This window comes from Planococcus citri, chromosome 4 (assembly GCF_950023065.1).
Source record: "Planococcus citri chromosome 4, ihPlaCitr1.1, whole genome shotgun sequence".
Taxonomy (NCBI): domain Eukaryota; kingdom Metazoa; phylum Arthropoda; class Insecta; order Hemiptera; family Pseudococcidae; genus Planococcus; species Planococcus citri.
Window position 1 is genome coordinate 22,207,463 of NC_088680.1, and position 22,535 is coordinate 22,229,997.

A 22,535-nucleotide genomic window follows, 5' to 3' on the forward strand; every position below is an offset into this window, starting at 1 on the left:
ACAAAAAAAAAGTAACTTGAGTAACTACAAAAGCACCGAAAAGTCTTTGGAATTGTTTACGATTTTTGGTAAAAAAGCAAGATTGACAATTTTTTTTAGCGAAAACCAGGACTTTTTGACAATTATTGGACAACAAAATTATACGTGTTTGTAAACTTTGTTCAAAATGAGAGACTTTTTTTTCAAATTTTTGATAAAAAAGTGAGTTTCTCAAAAACGACTAATTTTAGCAAAAAACCAAGACAATATTAACAATTTTGATCCAATTTTTCGACTCGATTACTCGTAAGTGTTCGTACAAAGTGAGAAATACCTATTTTCGAATTGTCAACAACCTGGAAACAGGTCAAACAAACATGAAATTTTTCTCGATTCAGAATAATCTTCTCACGACTCGATAACCTTATACACTGTGATGATTTTCTGGCTCGGTGGTTGTAGACATGAGGTAATTTTAGACTTCGAATCCGAAATCTGAGCTTCAATATTTAGCTAGCGAAACTATACAAATCATCAACTTTCATGTCTGAAAATAAAAATAAAAATAATAGAAAAACTCGACAAATAATTCTAACATATTTTTTCCAGAAGTACCAATGAACAAAGTCCAAGTCGGTGCGGCGCCGTCACCTAACCTCAAAGTAGTCCGTTCGAAAATAGGTTCATTGGAAAACTACACTCATAAGCCAGGCGGAGGTAGAGTGAAAATAGAAAATCGTAAATTAGAATGGAAAGTACAACCGAGAATAGAAGCGAAAAACGATAAATATGTTCCAACTGGAGGTGATAAAAAGGTAAAATAGATTACTCCTTTCTCTCACTAAAAATCATCATCATCAATTAGTCTACGTATTCTACACTCGATACAATAAATTTACAGATAACCCAAGTCAAATTACAATGGAGTGCGAAATCAAAAATCGGTTCTTTGGAGAACGCCACTCATAAGCCAGGAGGTGGTGATAAGAAAATAGAAAGCGTTAAATTGGATTTCAAGGATAAAGCGAAGCCTAAAGTTGGATCCAAAGATAATATCAAACATGTACCTGGTGGTGGTACTGTGAAGGTATTTTTCTCAATTCGATTATTTAAACTTTTTACCCTGATAGCTCTCCCTGACAAGATTCTTAGCGATGAGGAGGGGGGGGGGATCGATTTCGAATTTTCGATGCTTTGAATTTTAACACTTTTCACAGTGAAAAGACATTATACAGCATCTAAAAATTCCATCATCAGGAAAATAACAAAAAAAAAAAAACAAAAAAAAACTATTTTTAACCCTTTCGCTCCCGACAGCTGAATTTAAACCTCCCCCACAGCCCAACAATTTTTTTTACGTTTTTAGGTGAATTAGAGGTATACATACGTGGTACAATAGATCGTACACTCCAAAAAATGCTTCACCCCCCTTTTAAACCCCTGTCACAGCGTATGTGACATCAGTCTACCACCACCCAAAAATGCATCAAATATGTTCTGTTCTGACTTTGGACCAATAATAAAATAATAAATACGTACAAAAAATCTTTTTTTCCCGATCTTTTCTGCATTTTTTATGATTATAATTTACCTAATTATTTCGTAAATTTATCAAAAATTGCATCTAAAATCCTGTTATTTTGTTTACATTTGTTGATTTTCATCAATTGAAACTCCAAACAGTGCAACTATAACGCAGTGGAACAAAAATTCTAAAAAAAAAATTTAAAAAAAAATTTCACTAAATTTAGTGAAATTTTGAAAAAAATATTGCGTAAGTTGGTAACACTGCGTGAGCCCAGTGCAGAACTATGTTGGTTTGGGTGTAGGTACTAGGTAGACTGCCACTACCGGTTCTGAACCGTTTGTATAGGTCTGCTATAGATAAAATGCGCATAAACGTAGTTAAATCGCTGTCACAGCTTGTGTGACGGTGGGCTATTTACTATCCCCAAGCCCGTCACATATGCTGTGTTGTCGGGAGCGAAAGGGTTAATCATTGTGTTGATATTTTTCATTAAACTAAGGTGTTTGAACGAAGTCACACAATCATCTTGTTTATTTTTATTTTACGATTTTATTCTCTTTTTTTTGGCAACTTTTCAGCTTACAAAACTGTGTTGAAACAGTTTGATGTAAATTTTCATATTCTTTAAAGCTGTAAAATGCTATTACTCTCATTTGAATTCTTTAAATTAAATTTTTAGATTACGCCAAAGCTTATAATATTTGATAAATTTCTTATTCATCGTATATTTGTACTTCTAATAAGCTTGTTGAGATTCGCTGTATTGCTTATGGTTTTTACGAGTTGTTCATTTCCGCTCTAAACCATTTATTTGGCTTAATGGTTTCATAAGTTTTTAATTTTGGTAACTTGGGTCTGATAATTATTCTGAAGTACCATAGGTATCTAGAAGTTCATATCGAAATGTAAACTATAAGCACATCGTACGTATTTTTTCTTGGATAATTTTTGGAATTTTGTTTACAAATAATTACCTATCTAGCGAATTGCATGCAACTTTCATCAATATACCTACTTATAGCTTTAAATAAATAGCTGGATTAGCTTTATTTATACGTTACCTATGTATCTATATCTATTTAGTAGGAGTTGGCCTTATGTACTTATTACTAAAGCTCATCATCATGGTGTAGATTCATCTGATACTTACGCTTTGCTTATTAATTTTTTTTTTGTGTTTATGAAAACATGGTCATTTCAATGTTTTAGAAAACTACCGACGTCGTCGACGCCAAGAGTACTACATCTAATGTAAGTAGACTGGTTACATTGGAGAATTTATAGTGTGGCTTTATCAACGCATTTTGAGTGAATTAGCTTGGCATTTCCCATCGTGTCGTCATCCCAGTATATTTTTAAATTAGCTATTTTCATCGAACTTGAGAATTAATTCGTTCGGTTTGTTTGTTTTTCTGTATATGTACCTAGATCGAAGATCAAAAACTAGACATCAAGGCCCAAAGTAAAGTAGGTTCTTTAGATAACGTAAAACACCGACCAGGCGGAGGTGATAAGAAAATATTCGACGATAAGGAATACCTCAAACAAACAGGTCTTACCAATGAAAGCTCTAAAGCTAATAGCGTAACCACATCTGGATCTCAGGTAGAGCATAAAGCTATTTACTATTACAATTATCTACACAATATTTTGCACAAACGCAGTTAAACAATATGTTTTATCACGTATTACGTTTGTCAACTTACTGTTTTCTTCGACGATCACGTACTGTAGCTTTTCATGCTTGACAATGAATGATTTTGTCCACAGAGTCCAACGCATATGTAGATTTACTAATTGTCCAAAAATCGGCGGAAACCGAGTCTAAAACATCCAAAGAAACATTCGCAGAATTTAGCACTGCTTAAAAATGTTATATCGTACCTATCTCTAGTCGAAATTTAAAATTAATGTATATAATTTCATCATCATTCTCTAAACCACTTTTAATTTTTTTGTATTTTCAAATAACTTTGTATTGATTTGTAAAAGTTCCTTAATTTATAAGGTTGTATTTTTATTTTCGTTTTAAACGTGAAATTTTCCATTATTATTTCTGGACGCTTGAGATTTTGTTTTGTCGCTTTCCTATTATAGTGCTTCGTGTTTTATAGTTTTATGATTATCGGCTTTATTTATTTTTATATAATTTTGTGTCGTACCTTATACGTTATCAAGAATAAATATTTTCACGATTGTTCGATCTTTCAATGCACTTTCCCACTGTCAACACCTTCACCGCATCCGTAGAGAAATCAATGAATTACAATTAAGTAAGGAACCATACACATTTTCAGTTTCCACTGGGCTAATTCCTTGTGTTATTGTGTTTGTCAACTGCGCTTACTTGAACCATTATTTCGTTCCTTGTTTCAGCTGAAGAAGAATTATATGTAATTGTGAAATAGATGTTTCAGGAAATGATCGAATATTCAGGTTTATAACCCTTTAAAATGTAGAAACAATTACTTGTCTGTAGATGTCGACTGGTAGAGAGTAGTTGATTTTGAACATATTCCAAAATGTACATAGGATTGTACGGTTTACTACGGTATTGTCGATAACACAACTTTGGTAGATGATATTGAAAGTACCATTTAGATTTGAAGTATTTATCTTGAATCTTGATGATAGAAAATAGTTGCAGTTTTGAGGTTCTTCCTTTTGCTGTGGATGAGTTTAATAAAGGAGATGCCGGATTCAGGAATAGCTCTGCAAAAAGTGACAAGAACGAAGGATAATTCAAAAAGCTAATACTAAATGGATGAATGTTTCATCTACTTACCTTGCAGAATTTCTACGGATACAGGAACGAAATTATACCAACTTAATCATTCAAAATTTGTTTATCACCACCGAAAATCCGAAATAAAACTACTTTCTTTCTTATCAGGAATGGAGATCTCTGATTGTTGTCATCCGTGAACAAGGACATTTGAAGTCGCCATTTTGTCTTTAGCAATGTTTACTCAATAATTTTACTTTTATTTTTAAAACATTTTCAAAAGTTTTTGCACTTTTTGAGAGTTACAAGCGCGATGAAATGATGTAAAAATTGTTAAAAATACATTAAAATCACTGGGAATTGTAAAGAAAACAGCTAAAATTTCCATATTACTAAAAAACTTTGCCAAGAAGTGAAGAAATGTTTGTCAAATTTGTCAAAAATGTATGAAAAAGTGTATACCTAAACTTGACCTAAACCCTGTTCATAAAGTGATGATCACTGAAAATTACTGAAAAAATTGGATAAACTTTCGGTAAAATTCGCCAAAATGAATAATAATGTAAAAAGATGAAAACTTCCAAAAATACAATCTCTAAAACATTGAAATAATTGAAAATTACCGAAAATAACTTTCTTATGCTTTAAAAAGTAAAAACACTCAAAACAGCAATAAAATCACTGAAAATTACCAAAACAAATTGCTAAAATTTCTATGAAAATTTCTCAAAATGCATAAACAAGTGTTGAAATGAAAAAGCAGTAAAAGACTCACGTCGTGGCATTTGAAACTCAGGGGAAAAAATTGAGAAAGTTCCAGTCCAGATATATGTACTTAGGTTAACAAAACTTGTATACAATTTGCAAATTCTTTAGCTTCATAAAGTATTATTTCCCAAGTACGAATTGAGTGTTTTTTGCACTACAAAAATAATGTAGATATACCTATAGGATCGTTTCGGGTTCCCAGGTGAAAGAAAACCATTGGTTTTTAAAACCAATAGGTAAATTGGGACAAAACCAATCATATTACCTATGTTAATATAGGTAATATGATTGGTTTTGTCCCAATTTACCTATTGGTTTTAAAAACCAATGGTTTTCTTTCACCTGGGTTTTAAGAAATTAAAATAGGTAGATAATAATTAAAATAGGAATTATGATCGTAGATTCCTTCAGTATAGGCAAAGGGGTATTTGAAATACTTTTACTTAGCTACTTACTATGTTCATGTAGGTATATAGGTTATTTCTTGAATTATTCACTTGGTAGGTGTGAGGTGTAGGTATTCAATTCATCTTTAGATAGAAAAACTCATTACCAAAAACAAATTTCTCATAAGAAATGTCAACAAATATAACGTTGACGAAAACTCATTCATGTACCTACTTTGTATTATTAGACCATTGATTGCAGCTGTTACAAAATAACTGACACTTTTATCTTTTCATCGTTTAATATCTTCTTCTATTCAAATTCCAGGCACCTGAGGACCCTCAGATTTGCTCTCGAGATTCGCAATCGCAACAAAAAGAGAATCAAACCGCAGCTCCAGATGCGATCATTTGTAAAAAACCAGATAGGAAACTAGACAAGGATCAAGTGAAACCGAAAAATGAACCGAAGAGCCCCAAAAGTGACAAAAAATCACAACCATCTACGCCAAAACAATCACTCTCCGCCGAAAGTAAACCTACATCTTCACATCCCGAAAAAGTAACGCCAGCAAAATCCAGTACAAAAGTTCACGAAGAAAAAATCGATCAAAAATCTAAACCAAATTCGACCATGCCAGAAGTTAAACCCGAGCTTACAAAAATTCCTAGTAAAGATAAAATCAAAACCGATTTCAAAAGCAAAGTTCCTACAGCTCAGCCTAAAGAACTTGTGAAAATACCCAGCAAAGAGAATTTCAAAGAAGAAATAAAACAAATTCCTGCAATACAAGTAAAACAAAATCTCGATTCTGTTTCGAAATCGGATGGAAAAAAATTACCTGATATGAGCATTTCTAGAAGCGAAAATTTAAACGAAAATAAGCCAAAATTGAGCAAAGATGAAATTAGGAATGAAAATAATAATAAAATAGAAATAACAGCGGTGGATAAAAAACCATCGGATGTACAAGTCCCTAAATCAGCATCAGAAAATAAATCAATTTCGACGACAAAACCTCCTGTTGAAGTGATCGTATTTAAAAAGCAGAATTCAAAATCTCAAATTGAACCTAAATTAAATATTTCTGATACCGGTAAAAAAGAAGAAAAGAAAGAATCGAGTATTCAAGATTTGAAACTTGACAACGTAGAAAATAAACCAAATATTAGCTACAGCAAAGTAAAAGATGATCAAGTAAAACCAAAAGACCCCATTGATTCGAATAAATCGAGCACAGGCAGGTCTGCAAATATCGAAGATCCTAAAATAGACTCGATTAATCCAAATTTAAAATCCAGCATTGAAAATGACACCAATAAAAGTAAAGATCAATCAAAATTATCCACAAATGTTCCAAAAGAAAATATCACTGATAAAAATTCCAATAACAAGGATGAAAGTAAATTAGCTAAGGTGAACGAACAAATCGAAACACCGAAAAATTCGAATCTAGATCAATCAAAATTATCTACCAATGCTCCAAATCCAAAAGAAAGCAGTGATTCGAATAATGAAAATAAATCGACCAAAATAAACGAACAAATTAAAACACCGAATAATTTGAACCCTGATCAATCAAAATTACCTACCAATGCTCCAAAAGAAAATATTGAAAATAAATTGACCAAAACGAACGAACAAATTAAAACATCGAATAATTTGAGTACTGATCAATCAAAATTACCTACCAATGCTCCAAAAGAAAGCAATGATTCGAGTAATGAAAATAAATTAACCAAAACTAACGAACAAAGTAAAACACCGAATCAACCAAGCTCCAAATTGGACGATGATAAATCAAAATTACCAAAACCCGATACCAATCAAAAGGATAATGTCATTCAAGACTTGAAACCTAATTCTATCAAACCTCCTCCCGAGATCAATACTACAAGCGAAACATTCAGTCCAATTTCTAAAACTGCTGTAGAAACTAAACCTGCTGACTCAATGTCTCGTACCACTGCTGAATCAAAAATCTCCAATATCCCTGTTCAAGATGAAAAACCACCATTACCAAATCAAACTGTACATCAAAGTCAAATTTTGGCTACAAATGAAAAAACTGAACCATCTGAGAAAAAGAATTCCGAATCATCTTCAAATTCGAGTACAACATCACAAAATCAACAGGTACCTTCCATTCCTTCTTCGACTTCGGGATCGAAATAGAATAAAAAATCTACATACACAACAGCTCAAGTTGCACCAACGCTTTCGATATTATTCAACATCTATAACTAAGAAAATTATATAATTATGCGTTGAAATTGAATGTGATATTTAAGAAGCTGGCGTTTGATGTTAAAAACTTCGTGATTTTTGTACTTTCATTAAGTTCTTTGCGTAATTGTTTCTCTTTTTGAGCATGTCTTTTTTTAATTCAATGTAAAACTGATTCTTGTGTGTAAAAACTAATATCATTCTCTTCATCGAGCAAAAAAAAAATGTTAATCTAGGACTACACAGGCTTACTGCCCTTTTTCAAGCAATCGAATCAACGCTAGAACGAAAATTTTGATTACCATGTTTGTAAATTCTCAGGAATACGAAGTACCTATTTCTATTTCGCTTATGTCAAAATTATTACCAGTATTTAATTACTTTTATGTCACTTGAAGCTATGTAACAAATTGTGCATTACATGTTGGTTGCTTTTTTCCAATTTTTAAATTAATATTATTGTTTCTATTGAACGTGTCTCCGTTTCTTTCTTAATTGAACTTGGTCTTTGAAAAATCAATTTTTATTATTGCAAAGTGTTTAACCAAAAGTAAATAAAAATTATGAACTAGGTAAATATACAAATAAGAAAATAATTTATCATATTCTGAGATACCTTGAGAAAAAAATAATTAAATTAAAGTTATCCTCGTCATTGCTAGCAACACCAAAAAGACATGAGGTCAAAATGATATGAATTAATTCGTTCACATTTACAATATCCCTTACGTGGTGCTGACAAACATGATAAGTACCCACTGACAACAATTCATCTTGACTCGAGATTATTAATTAAACTTAGAGAAATTTTAAATTTCAATATCAATGTCACCCCGAATAGGTGAAAATATCAAATATATTATTACGTTAACTAAATAATAAATATCACTAGATTATTCGTTCACAATTAGACACAAGTGTCCTAATGAATGTTTCAAAATGATATGAAAAACGAACGTTACAAAAATGAGACGGTAAGAAGCAAATCGCAAGTTGGTAACAAAGTATCTGTCGCATGTTCATTTTATCCATAGGATGAAAAAGATAATAACGATGACTAATTATTACGATTTCTTTTCAAATATTCTTCTTTTTTTCGAACGACTTCTTCCAACTGAATAGTTTTGACTAATGTAACGTTCTCGAAATACGGATCATCGAGGATCCCTTTGGCAGACATTCTTTTACTCGGATCATATTTCAACATTTTCTGTGGAAAAAATATTCGGGTAAATGACAATGAAAAATGGCACAAAATACGATATCTCGAAACATACCTCCAACACGGGGATAGCTTCTTTATCGACACTTGGTAAGAAATCGCCCAAATATTGAGGTTCCCAACGAGGAAACAGAGGTTTGTATTCTTTCAGGATCGTGACTCCAGGCCATACATCTTCATCGGGTGTTCCGAGTGTTCTAAATATACGAAATAACTGGTCGATTTCAGAATCACCTTCGAACAAGGCTTTTTTCCTAAACTAAAAACAACAATGTTGAAAATACTTTTCACAGATAGTCTCTGGACCAGATGAGCATTGAAACACATACCAATTCGGCAAAAATACATCCCAGGCTCCACAAATCCACAGCCATTGTGTAAACTTTACATCCTAATAAGATTTCAGGTGCTCGATACCATAAAGTTACAACTTCGTGAGTCAATGTTTTCAAAGGCAAACCGAAACTGCGTGCGAGTCCAAAATCACCCAGTTTAATATGACCATCTCCGTCGATTAATAAATTATGTGGTTTCAAATCACGATGAACAATTCGATTGGTGTGACAGTAGTGGAGAGCATTCAGTAATTGATAAATGAAACTCTAAATCAAAGAGGAACATGTAAATGAACTAACTGTAGAAATATTCGTCATAGGCTTACATTAAATGAAGAAAACAACCACCTTAATCAATTGAGGAGGTATAGGCCCAGAGGATAAGTCGATGAATTGCCTCAAATCAATATCCAAATACTCGAAAGCTAGATACAATCTATTGGCAGCATATATAACGTCGATTAAATGAATAATATTCGGATGATCCAATTCCTTCAGTAAAGATATTTCTCTCAGAGCTGTAGATGGAATCCCCTCAACGTAGCTGAAAACATACCAATATAAAGATACCGATTCAAAACACCAAACACGATGAGATAATACTCTACTTACGATTCAACTCGAATCTTCTTCAGTGCGATGTATCTCTGTTGTATGATATCCCAGGCCTTGTATACGATCCCATAAGTACCCTCGCCGATTTTCTCTTGAGCATCGTACTGTGCCGAGACGGCCTGAGGCATACTCGACTGAATTCCGCTCATAATGTCATGCCAATCTGGAAACAAGTAAGACGAAATTACAAGCTGATTAGTGAAGAACGTAGAAGACTTTTCAGGACGTTGTCTACGATTCAGGAAGAGAAGCAAGGGCGTGTAAAATCATTAGGAAACATAGGAAATGAAAACTGATAATAACGTTGAACTTTGAAGTCTATGTTATAAAACAAGCGAACGGTAGGATTTCGTTCACAAAAATAGACATTATAATAGAACAGAGAGCTGAATTGAAACTAACCTCGTAACGTTGACCATATTTAGTTCCACATCTTCACCACTTATCACTTGCAGCTGAATTGTAAATAGCCCATTATTGCATTTTACGAGGAAAATTCGTCGTCCCAAATTCGCGCCATTTATCAAAAAAATAAAATTTTCCGCAAAATTTTTGTTGGCTTTGTATTCATTTGTGTTCGAAAAAGTCGATACCTAGATATCGAAAACAGAAACCTACTTTCTTCGTTTCGTTATTTCGAATTTTTTCAACGATTTCAGCTCAAATGCGATATTTTATACTCAATTTGATGAAAATGTGCTTTTAAAAAACTAGACAACTCATTTTAATTACTGAATAATTCTAATTATTTGAAAAAATAGTGAAATTAAATCTAATATTGACCATTACAAATTGTATTACAAAATGATCACTTTTTTTTACCGATGAATTCGCATACCCAAAAAGCCAACGATGAGAACACATTGTTCATTTTTCTCAAGCTCGACTTCTCGCTGTCGTGGATTCGTGCCGTCAAATTTAGTGAAAACGTCCGGGGTTTATCTAATTTTAACTATGTAAATTTGATGTTATGTGTTAAAAAAGAATAAAGACACATAGTAAGTTCTCTCCTCCATCAATAATTCCTAATCAGCCCTATTAACGTAAAATATCTCGATGTGCAGTGATAATACAAAAGATGCTTTGGCTTCCTCACTCGCTTGCTTTTGCCACCTGCCGGGAAACCCCTCTAACGAGTAAATATAATCTCATTTAATTTATGTTACAGACATTAAACATCAAAAATGGGTGCATATAAGTATATGCAAGAATTATATCGTAAAAAGCAGAGCGATGTTATGCGTTACTTGCTTCGTATTCGGGTATGGCAATACCGCCAGATGACCCGCTTCCATCGTGCTCCAAGACCATCAAGACCGGACAAAGCTAGAAGATTAGGATACAGAGCCAAGCAAGGTATTTATCTATAATTTAGAGTAATCTTATATATCGAACTTCTTGTACTAAATCTTGTGTTTGTGCAGGTTACGCTATATTCCGAGTTCGTGTACGTAGAGGTGGTCGCAAACGTCCAGTTCCTAAGGGAGCAACTTACGGTAAACCGAAATCGCATGGAGTCAACAAATTGAAACCGAAACGTTGTTTGCAATCGATTGCCGAAGTAAGTTTTGCATCTTTGTTGTGAAATAATCACGTTACTTTAGTCACCATGATGAGAGTATTGTTTCTTCCAATACTGTAAAATTCAATGATGAAGTTATTTGTTCCCTTGGCTGTCTGAAGTGTGACTTGACCCTTTGTTTTTGCAATATTTACCCTTATTGTTCGCTGTATTTATGAAGTAATCGTGTAACTGTGTTATTTTGGTCACTGTGATGATAATATTGTTTCTTCCAATGCTGTATAAAATAATGATGAACTTTTTTGTTCCCTTGGCTGTCTGAAATGTGGCTCGTTATGTTTTTTTTTGTTGCATAAATGCGTGTTATTTATTACTTTTGTGATCTAATGATTTGTTTGTTTTTAGGAGCGAGTTGGAAGACGCTGTGGAGGTCTTAGAGTTTTAAATTCTTATTGGGTAGGACAAGACGCAGTATACAAATTCTTCGAAGTAATCACTGTCGACCCCTCACACAAGGTATATATTTTTCATTTTTACGTTGTAGTGCGAATGCCTAATGATGATTTAAGTTGTCATGCACCATTCTGATATATATGAAGATTATATCACCTTTATTCACTGATGGCATTCAATTATCTCATAATTTCGATGTATATTTCGAGTGTAATATGTGAAATTTTGATGATGAATTTGGTACCATGCACCAATCTGCATAGTAATGATGATTATTATCACCTATAAGTTTTCTGATCGACTCTTATTTTATTTAGTACTTGGATTCATTTACTTGAGACTTCCGTTGTTTCATGTTTTTCGTGTAATTAAGACGTAATATTTTTGAAATTTTAATGATGAATCTGTACCATGCACCATTCTGCATCGTAATGATGATTATTATCACCAATAAGTCTTCTGAAAGTCTCTCTTTTTATTTATTAATTTAGTATTTGGATTCAGTTACCTGAGGCATTCGATTGCTTCACATTGATCGTATAATATTTAAGCATGACGTTTGAGATTTTAATGATGAATGTGTACCATGCACCAATCTGCATCAAAATGATGATACTTATCACCAACCAACCTTCTGAAAAAAATCTCGTGTTCTACTGTTGAAAATTCGTGCTTAGATTTTGTATTTTCATACGTTGCGTTTTGTTTTTCTCCAGGGTATCCGAACGGACGCTAAAATTAACTGGGTTTGTGATCCTGTACATAAACATCGTGAACTTCGTGGTAAAACATCGGCTGGTCGTAAATCGAGAGGACTCGGAAAAGGTCACGGCTATTCGCACACGAAAGGAGGATCGAGAAGAGCTGCTTGGCTTAGGAATAATTCCCTACAACTCCGCAGAAAACGATAAACCTACTTGTACTATTTTATTCGCTATATTTACATTGTTAATAAATGACAAAAATTCCATCATTTTGTCTTTTTAATTGACCATCTAACGTTCAAATAAAATCATTTTTGGAGCGAATCTGTGATGTTGAATATTTTATGTAAGCTGTGTGAAATGAATGGCGTAGGTCTGACGGTTATGAATTGTCGCCTGGAGCAAAGCTGTGCCAAAAGGATGCACCTTTTAGTTTTGGTACCCATTTATGACACTTAGGTCATCGAATATGATTTTTGATGAGCTATTTGACTGATTGTTTCCAAATTCATCGACCTTGGGGGGGGGGATGATCGTGAAGTTCAGTTCAACTATCGCTGGAAAAGTGAAATAGTGAGGAACTCATCGAATATGATTTTTGATGAGCTGTTGGACTAATGGTTTCCAGATTCATCGACCTTTGGGGAAATGCTCGTAAAGTTGAGTTCAACTATCGCTGGAAAAGTGAAATGGTGAAGAACTCATCGAATATGATTTTTGATGAACTATTTGACTAATGGTTTCCAAATTCATCGACTTTGGGAGGAAATGATCGTAAAGTTCAGTTCAACTATCGCTGGAAAAGTGAAATGATGAACTCTCGATACGTTCTAAGTGAAGTCTCCCTTTTCTAGTTAGCTTTTGGTACCAATGTGTGAAGAAATGCTTTCATTGCAAGTTCGTAAATTTCAATAGTAATTCGTAATACGTTTGATTGAAGTTTTTCTGAAATATGTACTTCGAAAATTGAAACAAACAATGAATTGAATACATTTTTGCCCACTGAACATTGATCGACAGATTGACGATATGGGACTTCGAGTTGAGATAAGCCTATTTCTCTCACAGCATCTACTCAAAATACTAGATTAAAAATCGTACGAAAATACAACTACCCAGTTATGATTATATTTTATACATATAAATTACAAATCTTAAAGCCTGAATAACTCCACAATCACAGTTCATTTGAGATGTACTTATACTTAATTAGTTAATGCTATAAGAGCGTTGACAACATTTCCATTATGAACTCTCAAGGTTCTCTCAGCCACTGATCTCGTAATCTCCATTTCTTTCACCTGAAACGACAGAATAAATGTAAATACTCGAAATAATAGCTCATAATCGAGTGGTATTCAATAAAACGAAACCAACGATTAAATCGACGTCTTCTTTTTTGATTGATACTTTCAACAGTTCGTTTTCTTTGGCTCTTTTTTCAGCTGCTTCCTTGTTTCGGCGGTCATCGATTATGGACATGGCCTAAAGCAGAACAATATGAGCAATGTGTAGAGAGAATAGGCTAGGATTTCAGCTCAGATTCAAGTGACCTGAGGGATGCTGTAAGAAGTATTTCGACGTTGGTTACTTACACCTTGGAACTGTTCGGCAGAAATGACTTCTTTTTCTTCGGCATAATCGGTAACCTTTTCCAAATCTCGAGCTGCGTGGTTGAATTTTTTCTTGGACGAGGCGTCATTTCCGTCAATCTCATTGCTTTCTGGAACTCCATTTACTTGTGGGGCTGACATTCTGTAACGCTATTTCGAAAACTCAGACCGCATCAAAACTACACGTCAGAATTTAGACTCTATAGGAGTTGGAAACAGAATTTTTACAAAATTTTTGAAAATTTCATTCAAATTCAGAAATTTTTATCACTATTTACAAAACGTTATCAAAGCACATGAATTCAGGGCGTGTCAATCGACCATTACGTCGAATGAACAAATTGAATCGAGCTTGCATTTTGGATTTTCATTTTCATTTTTTTTGCAGGAAAAGCTGGTCATGTGAAATTTACTTTAATACAATTTTATTCTTACTTTCATTCAATTAACAATTAAAAGAATATAATTATATTTCACTCCACTTGTTTTAGTTGTTTTATATTTTTTTATCGAATTTAAAAATTAGCCCGAAGAATTTACAGTTTGAACTCCTAAATAATTAAAATAGTCACACAGAATAGTTTTTGCGTTTTACAACTTACAACACTGTTTTTCCGGCGTGCTCATTTTTTATCAAAAAATAATTTTCCAAAATTTTTAGAAATTTGAATCAATTTTGAATTTTAGAAATCTTTTTCGTAAAGTCTCCATTTGCTCTCAAGTGAATTCGTGTGAAAATAATGTGTACTTCGCTGTAAAATGGATACCGACGATATTTTTGCTAAATTATCTTTTGGAGCAGTATTCCATAAAACTCCATCAAAGAAAACACCAAGTACCAAAATCGAGGTAAAATATCAGACTGTAAGCTTCACTTTATTACTCTACTATTTCATATCTGATTATATTTGATTTTTTAAAGCAGGTAAAATCAGAACCATCTATAAAATCTGAACCTGAACCTGAACCAGAACCACAGTCAAGTGATGAAGGTTCTAAAAACATCACCCTACTGGGCAATATCTCGAGTGAAAGTAACAAGAAGTCGTCTAAAAGCAAGAAGAAGAAAGCTCCCAAAGAAGACGTTGAGAAAAATAAACAACTTCTGACCGAAAAAGTAAGATTTCTTTTCTACGTTGATGTTCATTGTTGAATGATTATGATTCATTGATTTACTCTTATTTATCGTGTTACAGATAAATCATTTTCGTAATTTAAACCATATTAATATCTCTGGCGAAAACATACCTAATCCGATCCAGAATTTCGATGAGTTGGCTGATCAATACGATGTGTCTACTAATCTCATTCAGAACGTAAAAAACTGCGGGTATTCTTCTCCGACTCCTATTCAAATGCAAGCCATCCCCGTTATGTTGAAAGTAAATTGAAAACATTACAGAAAAGTAAAAAACGTTGATTATTTTCGTTTTGGATGAAGTATTATTCATAATTGTTTTGATTTTACAGGGTAAACAAATCTTAGCTTGTGCGCCTACTGGATCTGGAAAAACAGCTGCTTTTCTTATACCAATCATACATCATTTAAATAGACCGAAGAATGTTGGATTTAGAGCTGTGATTATCAGTCCTACTCGAGAATTATCGCGTCAAACTTACAGGTACTGTTTGCGATTAAAATCCTCGATATTTAGGAGAATTTCCACTACCTACGCTGTTTTATATTTTTTTTTACAGAGAATGTGAACGGTTATGCGAAGGTACAGATTTACGAATACATATCACTACCAAGATCAAAGATACGGTTAAAAAATCTGTTAGTGGAGCTGCGAATAAATATGGTAAATTTTGCAACAAAAAAAAAAGTAACAAATTCGTCGTGTAGTTGACTCCAATGAAATTCTAACGTGATTATTTTCAGATATTCTTGTTACTACTCCGAATAGATTAGTGTATCTGTTGAATCAAGAACCTCCCTCGATATCTCTCAAAAGGTATGCTATTATTTGTACATCTATTGGGCAATTTTGTTTCTACTTTAAAGCTTGATAATTTGAAATTTTTTCATAGCGTTGAGTGGTTAATCATCGACGAATCCGATAAACTATTCGAAACTGGTATTCGAGGCTTTCGCGATCAATTAGCTGTGATATATCAGGCATGTGATTCTACAAATATCAAACGAGCCATGTTCAGTGCCACTTATACCACCGAAGTAGCTAAATGGAGCAGAAAAAACCTCAAAGATTTGGCACTGGTTACCATAGGACATAGGTAAACTCGCTAGAAATTTCTACTGATGGGAAATGAACAATAATCTGATAAATATTTCGATATTGTGCAGGAATACGACAGTGGAAAGTGTAGAGCAACAGTTGATTTATGTAGGAAAAGAAGAAGGCAAATTGATCGCTATGAGAGATCTGATTCGTCAAGTTAGTAAAGCTTAGTCTTTTCGTTACGTGAAAAAAATACCAATCACGTGGTATTAATTATTTTTCTTTTAGGGAATTTCTCCTCCAGTGCTCATTTTTCTTCAGTCGAAAGAAAGAGCTCGAGAATTATTTCAAGAATTATTATACGATGGAATAAACGTCGACGTTATTCACGCTGATCGTACCCAGTTGCAGGTTATTATCTTTATTTCAACCATTTGTTTCATTTGTATCATTTTTGTCAACTGTTTATTTAATTTTTCAGCGAGACAATGCAGTGAAAGCCTTCCGTGAAGGTAAAATTTGGGTACTGATTTGTACAGAATTATTAGGACGTGGTATCGATTTCAAGGGTGTCAATTTAGTAATCAATTACGATTTTCCACCTACAGCTATTTCGTATATACACAGAATAGGTACATGAATCCTTTTTTCTATGGCTGAATGCTTTTTGGAAGCACTTTCTAACATTCTATGATAATTTCAGGAAGAACTGGTCGTGCTGGTAGAAAAGGAAAAGCTGTTACATTTTTCACCGATGATGATGCTCCTTATTTAAAAAGGTAACTTTCGAACGATTCAGTCGTAATTTATGTCGAGTGTGATACCCAGTTCTTCCATTTCATTTTGAATGTGTTTTTTTTTTCATTTCAGTGTTGTTAATGTAATGAAAGAGTCCGGTTGTGAAGTACCAGAATTTATGCTTTCGTTGAAAAAAATACATAAAAAGATTCGTAAGAAAATGGAAACTAAATTGCCAGATCGTGGAGATGTTGCATCTAAACCTCACCGTTACAAGTAATTTTCGAAAAAAGAACCTAATAGAATGGCGAATTATGATACGAGTATTTATTCATGTCGTGTGTTTCAGGTCCTTCTTGGATAAACAGAAGAAAGAAAAGCTTGGAAAAACTGAAAATACCACTCAAAATGATGCGAAGAAAACGAAGAAAAGGAAAAATAAAAATCAAGATGTAAATAACGATAAAATAAAGAAAAAGAAAACCTAGCTTTGTAGTTTTTATGGGGGGCTTTATAATCCTTTTTTTTACCCAGGCATCTGCTCATCTGTTGAACTTCGATGTAAAATTTTCAGCTGTGATATTGCTCGTCAATTTATTGGTGATCTTTCCAATTTAAAACAACTTATCAAAATTTATTTTAGAACCTATTTCGTTCTCAAATTTTTATTTTTGAATTTTTATTTCTTCTAAAATTTCTTTATTTTTCCACATTTACAAAATAATTTATATTTTTGCAACACTGCTGCGCATGGTCAAAAAATGTAAATAAACACTGGAATTTTTATCAGATGCTGAACAAAACACTATAAACAGATTTTTGTTTCTTGAGTACGAATAGGGTACTGAAATAGGGGGTATGCTGATAGGCCGGCCATGTTTGCTCAGCGAAACAAAGTTTTCAGGGTGAAACGTCAGGGGGGAAATGTGAATTTACGTGAATACATATTTCCCCCCTGACGTTTCACCCTGAAAACTTTGTTTCGCTGAGCAAACATGGCCGGCCTATCAGCATACCCCCTATTTCAGTACCCTAAGTACGAATGTACGATTCATTTTCAAATGAGGAAAATAATATTGAGTAAATCTTAAAAAAATTGAATCAAGAAGTATGACAGAAGCAGAAGATGTTGACCGTATCGAGGCGAAATGCATGCAAATGTGTCCTGCCAGCGAATGCATCAAGTAATCAAAATACAATTTCTCTCAAATGTAAATATATTGTATCAATCATAAAATCTCATTTGCCCGAATTAAATTACGTAGAAGAGAAAAGGAACGACTCATACACATCTTGGAGACCGATCCTCAAAACACCAGTAAGACAAGAATAGCAGAAAAATGCCGAATGATAAAATCCTATCGCAGATCTGCAGCTGGACAAGAACTCACCAAACCTGAGTTATTACGACCACCTGCAATCCTTTTACAAACTCTCGACTATATTTTCAACAAGTAATACCTCATTCAACTGGTATAATCCTCATTATTTGAGATATATTCGAATGAAACTGACTTGTATTTTAATTCTAGTGTAATACACGACGATCGAGTATCCAAAATAGCTTTATATAATTTCATCGACGATAGACTACGTTCGATCAAACAAGACGGAATTGTTCAGAGACTAGCACCGGAAACCTGGTTCCAGGTTCTTGTACCCATAGTTCATTTCTACGTGTATTCTGCTTATACGTAAGTAATCGAATCGTCCATTTTAATTTGATGTGGGATTTTCTGCTATTTGTAATAATTCTACGATATGTTCTCAGGTTTTGTGAAGAATCACCGAATAATTTTGACCCAAAACTGAATAACGATCAGCTCATAGATTGTTTAACCAGATTCATTAAATTATACGAAGATCATCCTTCGCCAAAATATACCGATTCTTATGCAAAAATAGAAGCTTTGTACTTGATCGTCAATTTCGATAAAGTGGAAATTATTAATCGTGCTGTTCTGCTGGAATTACCGTAAGATTTTCACGTATTCTAATTTGAACTGCACGAAGGCATTCTATAGTACGAGGAATGAATTTTTTTAGACATCAAGATTTTCAAGATACTGTGAAATTAGTGCTCAAAAGTTACACGAATAATTACTGTGATGTTTTTCGATCGCTGCCTTTTATGTCTTTATTACCAGCTTGTTTATTTGTTGCTCTTCATTTGAATAAAATACGAAGGTAAAGAGTATCGTTTGCTGGGTAATTTATTTTATATTTCTATTTCTTAATGTTTCTAATTGGAATCTTCGAATTCAGACGAGCTTTAGAAACGATGTCTTTCGCCTACTCGAGTAAAAAAACCGAATACCCGATCTCAAAACTGAAACCAGATTTATTATTCAATTCGTGGGACGAGGCAATAAAGGAATGTCAGTTCTACGGAATCGTCGTCAATTCCGAAAATAACGTACAATTCTCCAAACGCATACTGAATTCTGAGGTAAAAATAATTAAATAATCAATAACCTTCGATTTAAAAAAATATATTCATTCGTTTGACAATATTTTCCCTTAATTTACAGGCCAACCCACGAAGATTACAACACCTAGATACAAAATTAGCGAAAATCTCACTACCAAATCTTATACTTGAAATCGAAATAAATAACTTATAATTTATAATTTAATCTTGCGAATTTATTCTCAAGTAACCCTGTGTTCCTGGATACTGAGGCAGCTTGAGATCGTATTTAGTTTGTAAACTCGGTGGAACGAATCTTCCACCTAAATAGTGATACTTTCCGGTGAAAAATTTAGCACACAGTTTCGGTGCTGTCAGCGATATAAGAAATTCAGGATGGAAATTATCACTCGAAGGACCAGTTTCTACATTCCAACCGCTAGGAATATCGATACTACAAATCGGAGTTTTGGTGTTCTTCAAGCATTCCAATATACTTTCGTATTCTTTCCTAGGAGGTGGTTTATAACTGAATCCAAATAACGCATCGACGACTAAATCGTATCCATTCAATTCGTCCAAAGATGGCTGAGCGTTTAATAGATTTACTCCGGTGGCTATACTTTGAGTCAAGAGGTTCTCGAACATTGGGATATTCTTTTTACCAGGATAGAATATGGTTGTATTGTACCCAAATAGTGTTAAATGTCGAGCACATACGAGTCCATCTCCTCCATTGTTGCCCGGACCGCAATATACGACAACTTTTGAAGCTTTAGGGTAAGCTTCTGCGATAGCACAAGCTACACTCAAGCCGGCTAGTTCCATTAGTTGTTCGACGCTGTATTTGTACTCGTTGAAGAGTTGTTGGTCGATTTCGATGGCTTCTTGTTGATTCAGGTATTTCACCATGGTTGCAGATGTCGTGGATATGTTTCGAGAAGCTATCGCAGTTTTTGAGAGAATTAAAAAACCGAATTTTAAAATGTTCAGCATTTAATAGGTATACGCGAAATTGTGATTCAGTCAAGAAGTACACGTTTGAAAGGCGAAATGATCGTATTTGAATTTAATGAGTACATTTTTCGTGAAACTTTCATTAAAATCTGACCGGAATGTGTTTTGAAATACTGTTATCAACGTTATCAGTCAGCACTCAGCAGCTGATCGTGGTGAATGAAGGGTAGGAGGGGAATGAAGAGACAAAGGTCAAGGTCACCTCAATGTAAACACAATCTGATTATTGAATTCATAAATTGAAATCTGAAATTCAGAAATTGATTTCATTGATTTTATTGATTTTCTATTTTTGTTCCTTTCCAACGCTACAGAAAATCTGTGGCTGAAGCCCTTCGCTGAAATCGAAACAAGACCAAAATTACCGACTGAATTTAATTACGATGAAAATTGAAAATTCACTGCCCGAGCTCAAAGGCCGAATGAACAAAAAATGATCGGATGATTCGAATCTCAACTCATAACCCAAGATGATATAAGTTATAAGATCACACCAGCCTGAGATGTTTCCTGGATCAAAATTTGATTTGAACCGTTTGAACAGAGGTTCAAGTTTTTATCGGATAATTAGGACTATTCAAATCTGATCAGACCTGTTTAATAAAGGTCAAATTCGCAGTGCTCGTACTTGACTTTTTTTCAACAAAAAAAAGTAACTTCGATAGGTACTTAGACGAAAAAACTCGAAAAAGTAAACAAAAAAATGGAAAAACGAGAACCAAACAAAAAAAATCACCAAAACAGCGACAGCCAGAACGTTGAAATGCTGTGGTTTTAAATTTCAAAAAGTGTAACCATTTAGAAAATTGGAACTTTCTGATGAAAAAGCGAGTCTTTTTGCAATGTTTTGTAAAAAAAAAAATTAGCAATTTTGTTTAAAATCAAAAATATTTTGGCAATTTTTAGCAAAAAGCAAGACTCTGGCAATTTCAGCACAAAGTAGAACGGTTTGATAATTATTGGCAACAATTAAAAAGTGATATTTTGGCAATTTCTGAAAAAAATGGAGACTTTTAGGGATGGACATTGGACAGCTAAAAGATGTAACTTTTGGCTTTAGCTTTTGGCTTTCAAAAATCCCAAACTTCCTCAGCTTTCAGCTTTTAGCTTTCAGCTTTTCAAATTTTTTTAAATAAAGTGAATTGAAATGAAAATGAAAACAAACAACTTACAACGAAAAAAAAACAGGGTTGTTCGTGTTCAAAACACGTTTAAAACAAATAAAAAAACAAAACAACGTGTTTTAAACAACAAAAAAAAACGTTTTTTTATCGTTTCAAACGTGTTTTTTTTCAGTTTGTTGTTGAAAAAGAAGTGGAATTGATTGAATGAACTGCATTTTTTATACTTTCATTTTTCTTCTGATTTTGTGTTTTGATTTCAATTTTTCAATATTTTAATTTAAACAAAAAAAAAGTTTTTGTTTTTTTAAACACGTTTTTTGTACAGTCCTGAAAAAAATACGAAAAAAAACTGAAACTTGAGAAAAGTAAAATGTGAAAATCAAGAAAAAAAACTCAAACAGAAACTGAGCCAAATGAATTTGTAAAAAAGCTGAAATAAAGCTGAATAAACAAAGTTTTTGGCTTTAGCTTTCAAAAATCCCAAACTTCCTCAGCTTTCAGCTTTTAGCTTTTAGCTTTTAGCTAGCTTTCCATCCCTCGAGACTTTTGGGTAATTTTTGGAAAAAACGAACTCTTTGGAAATTTTTGAAACAAAATGAAAATTTTTGCAACTTCTGGCAAAAAAATCATTTCTTTGGCAAAATGCGACACTTTGAAATTATTTTTAACAAAAGAAAGGGCTTTTGACAATTTTTGCGAAAAAGCAAGACTTTTGTACAGTTTTTGTAAAAAAAATAAAATAAAATAAATAAAAATCAGACTTTTTTAGGATTTTTTTGAGAAAAATCGACAATTTTGAAATTATTTTGTTGAAAAACGAGAATATTCGACAATTTTTGGAAAAAAGCAAGACTTGAACATGAACAATTTCATTTCAGAAAAAAGCAGGACTTTCTAACAAAATGTTAAAAAACTGAAAAGGTATACTCGCTGTAAGTATACTTCTTGGAAATTTCTGGCAGATGAGCGAGACTTTTGGATAATTTTTG

The 22,535-nt window shown here is 33.3% G+C and overlaps 7 protein-coding genes and 1 long non-coding RNA gene across 11 annotated transcripts in view; 4 read left to right on the forward strand and 4 right to left on the reverse strand.

The window, feature by feature from the left end:
• tau (microtubule-associated protein tau) overlaps nt 1-10,775 on the forward strand; it is a 39,504-nt gene extending 28,729 nt beyond the window's left edge. The window contains exons 4-8 of one of the 3 annotated variants that reach the window (XM_065362924.1): nt 592-794; nt 881-1,066; nt 2,717-2,758; nt 2,936-3,112; nt 5,715-10,775. In XM_065362924.1, the coding sequence (XP_065218996.1) occupies nt 592-794; nt 881-1,066; nt 2,717-2,758; nt 2,936-3,112; nt 5,715-7,562 (2,456 nt within the window). In that variant the 3' untranslated portion in view covers nt 7,563-10,775. Of the gene's footprint in view, nt 1-588; nt 795-880; nt 1,067-2,716; nt 2,759-2,935; nt 3,113-5,714 lie in introns of all 3 variants that reach the window. The other 2 variants (XM_065362923.1, XM_065362925.1) reach the window with 2 other exon arrangements.
• Nucleotides 3,676-4,683, reverse strand: LOC135844676 (uncharacterized). The gene is made up of 3 exons (XR_010558602.1): nt 4,293-4,683; nt 3,977-4,219; nt 3,676-3,883 (listed from the first exon to the last, which is right to left on the reverse strand). It is a non-coding gene; the product is annotated as an uncharacterized LOC135844676 (long non-coding RNA).
• On the reverse strand, nt 8,119-10,342 carry LOC135844669 (cyclin-dependent kinase 2-like). Its single transcript, XM_065362983.1, has 6 exons — nt 10,188-10,342; nt 9,783-9,948; nt 9,519-9,714; nt 9,165-9,437; nt 8,891-9,094; nt 8,119-8,823 (listed from the first exon to the last, which is right to left on the reverse strand). Exons 2-6 carry the CDS (start codon nt 9,932-9,934, stop codon nt 8,671-8,673), a joined length of 978 nt encoding a protein of 325 aa, XP_065219055.1. The 5' UTR covers nt 9,935-9,948; nt 10,188-10,342; the 3' UTR covers nt 8,119-8,670.
• Nucleotides 10,632-12,733, forward strand: RpL15 (ribosomal protein L15). The gene is made up of 5 exons (XM_065362987.1): nt 10,632-10,783; nt 10,954-11,141; nt 11,210-11,346; nt 11,713-11,823; nt 12,477-12,733. Exons 2-5 carry the CDS (start codon nt 10,970-10,972, stop codon nt 12,669-12,671), a joined length of 615 nt encoding a protein of 204 aa, XP_065219059.1. The 5' UTR covers nt 10,632-10,783; nt 10,954-10,969; the 3' UTR covers nt 12,672-12,733.
• Nucleotides 12,734-13,570: 837 nt separating this feature from the next.
• On the reverse strand, nt 13,571-14,358 carry LOC135844673 (huntingtin-interacting protein K). The gene is made up of 3 exons (XM_065362988.1): nt 14,060-14,358; nt 13,842-13,949; nt 13,571-13,765 (listed from the first exon to the last, which is right to left on the reverse strand). Exons 1-3 carry the CDS (start codon nt 14,216-14,218, stop codon nt 13,670-13,672), a joined length of 363 nt encoding a protein of 120 aa, XP_065219060.1. The 5' UTR covers nt 14,219-14,358; the 3' UTR covers nt 13,571-13,669.
• Nucleotides 14,359-14,633: 275 nt separating this feature from the next.
• ais (aramis) lies at nt 14,634-17,501 on the forward strand. Of its 2 annotated transcripts, none has more exons than XM_065362979.1 (13): nt 14,634-14,926; nt 15,003-15,194; nt 15,274-15,459; nt 15,548-15,699; nt 15,776-15,879; nt 15,960-16,032; nt 16,109-16,312; nt 16,383-16,473; nt 16,546-16,668; nt 16,739-16,889; nt 16,961-17,036; nt 17,128-17,271; nt 17,345-17,501. In XM_065362979.1, exons 1-13 carry the CDS (start codon nt 14,837-14,839, stop codon nt 17,481-17,483), a joined length of 1,725 nt encoding a protein of 574 aa, XP_065219051.1. In that variant the 5' UTR covers nt 14,634-14,836; the 3' UTR covers nt 17,484-17,501. The 2 variants fall into 2 exon arrangements, with proteins under 2 accessions (XP_065219051.1, XP_065219050.1); XM_065362978.1 differs by having other exon boundaries at nt 14,636-14,926; nt 15,000-15,194.
• A 487-nt stretch (nt 17,502-17,988) lies between these two features.
• LOC135843440 (germinal-center associated nuclear protein) lies at nt 17,989-19,626 on the forward strand. Its single transcript, XM_065361325.1, has 7 exons — nt 17,989-18,179; nt 18,261-18,449; nt 18,528-18,689; nt 18,767-18,970; nt 19,042-19,182; nt 19,261-19,444; nt 19,527-19,626. Exons 1-7 carry the CDS (start codon nt 18,106-18,108, stop codon nt 19,617-19,619), a joined length of 1,047 nt encoding a protein of 348 aa, XP_065217397.1. The 5' UTR covers nt 17,989-18,105; the 3' UTR covers nt 19,620-19,626.
• On the reverse strand, nt 19,472-20,565 carry Naxe (NAD(P)HX epimerase). Its single transcript, XM_065361326.1, has one exon. It carries the CDS (start codon nt 20,399-20,401, stop codon nt 19,628-19,630), a length of 774 nt encoding a protein of 257 aa, XP_065217398.1. The 5' UTR covers nt 20,402-20,565; the 3' UTR covers nt 19,472-19,627.
• Between the last annotated feature and the right edge of the window lie 1,970 nt (nt 20,566-22,535).

Excerpts from the sequence above, each read along its gene's own strand:
- LOC135844669 (XM_065362983.1), bottom strand. The coding sequence starts at position 9,934 with ATGAGCGGAATTCAGTCGAGTATGCCTCAGGCCGTCTCGGCACAGTAC. Across the intron at positions 9,715-9,782 it reads AAGAAGATTCGAGTTGAATC|CTACGTTGAGGGGATTCCAT; the intron begins GTAAGTAGAGTA and ends GTATGTTTTCAG. Across the intron at positions 9,095-9,164 it reads GATGTATTTTTGCCGAATTG|TTTAGGAAAAAAGCCTTGTT; the intron begins GTATGTGTTTCA and ends TGTTGTTTTTAG.
- RpL15 (XM_065362987.1), top strand. The coding sequence starts at position 10,970 with ATGGGTGCATATAAGTATATGCAAGAATTATATCGTAAAAAGCAGAGC. Across the intron at positions 11,347-11,712 it reads GTTTGCAATCGATTGCCGAA|GAGCGAGTTGGAAGACGCTG; the intron begins GTAAGTTTTGCA and ends GTTTGTTTTTAG. Across the intron at positions 11,824-12,476 it reads CTGTCGACCCCTCACACAAG|GGTATCCGAACGGACGCTAA; the intron begins GTATATATTTTT and ends GTTTTTCTCCAG.
- LOC135844673 (XM_065362988.1), bottom strand. The coding sequence starts at position 14,218 with ATGTCAGCCCCACAAGTAAATGGAGTTCCAGAAAGCAATGAGATTGAC. Across the intron at positions 13,950-14,059 it reads CTGCCGAACAGTTCCAAGGT|GCCATGTCCATAATCGATGA; the intron begins GTAAGTAACCAA and ends GTTCTGCTTTAG. Across the intron at positions 13,766-13,841 it reads AAGAAGACGTCGATTTAATC|GTGAAAGAAATGGAGATTAC; the intron begins GTTGGTTTCGTT and ends CTGTCGTTTCAG.
- ais (XM_065362978.1), top strand. The coding sequence starts at position 14,837 with ATGGATACCGACGATATTTTTGCTAAATTATCTTTTGGAGCAGTATTC. Across the intron at positions 15,195-15,273 it reads AACAACTTCTGACCGAAAAA|ATAAATCATTTTCGTAATTT; the intron begins GTAAGATTTCTT and ends ATCGTGTTACAG. Across the intron at positions 15,700-15,775 it reads TTATCGCGTCAAACTTACAG|AGAATGTGAACGGTTATGCG; the intron begins GTACTGTTTGCG and ends TTTTTTTTACAG.
- LOC135843440 (XM_065361325.1), top strand. The coding sequence starts at position 18,106 with ATGACAGAAGCAGAAGATGTTGACCGTATCGAGGCGAAATGCATGCAA. Across the intron at positions 18,450-18,527 it reads CTCGACTATATTTTCAACAA|TGTAATACACGACGATCGAG; the intron begins GTAATACCTCAT and ends TTTTAATTCTAG. Across the intron at positions 18,690-18,766 it reads TACGTGTATTCTGCTTATAC|GTTTTGTGAAGAATCACCGA; the intron begins GTAAGTAATCGA and ends ATATGTTCTCAG.
- Naxe (XM_065361326.1), bottom strand. The coding sequence starts at position 20,401 with ATGCTGAACATTTTAAAATTCGGTTTTTTAATTCTCTCAAAAACTGCG.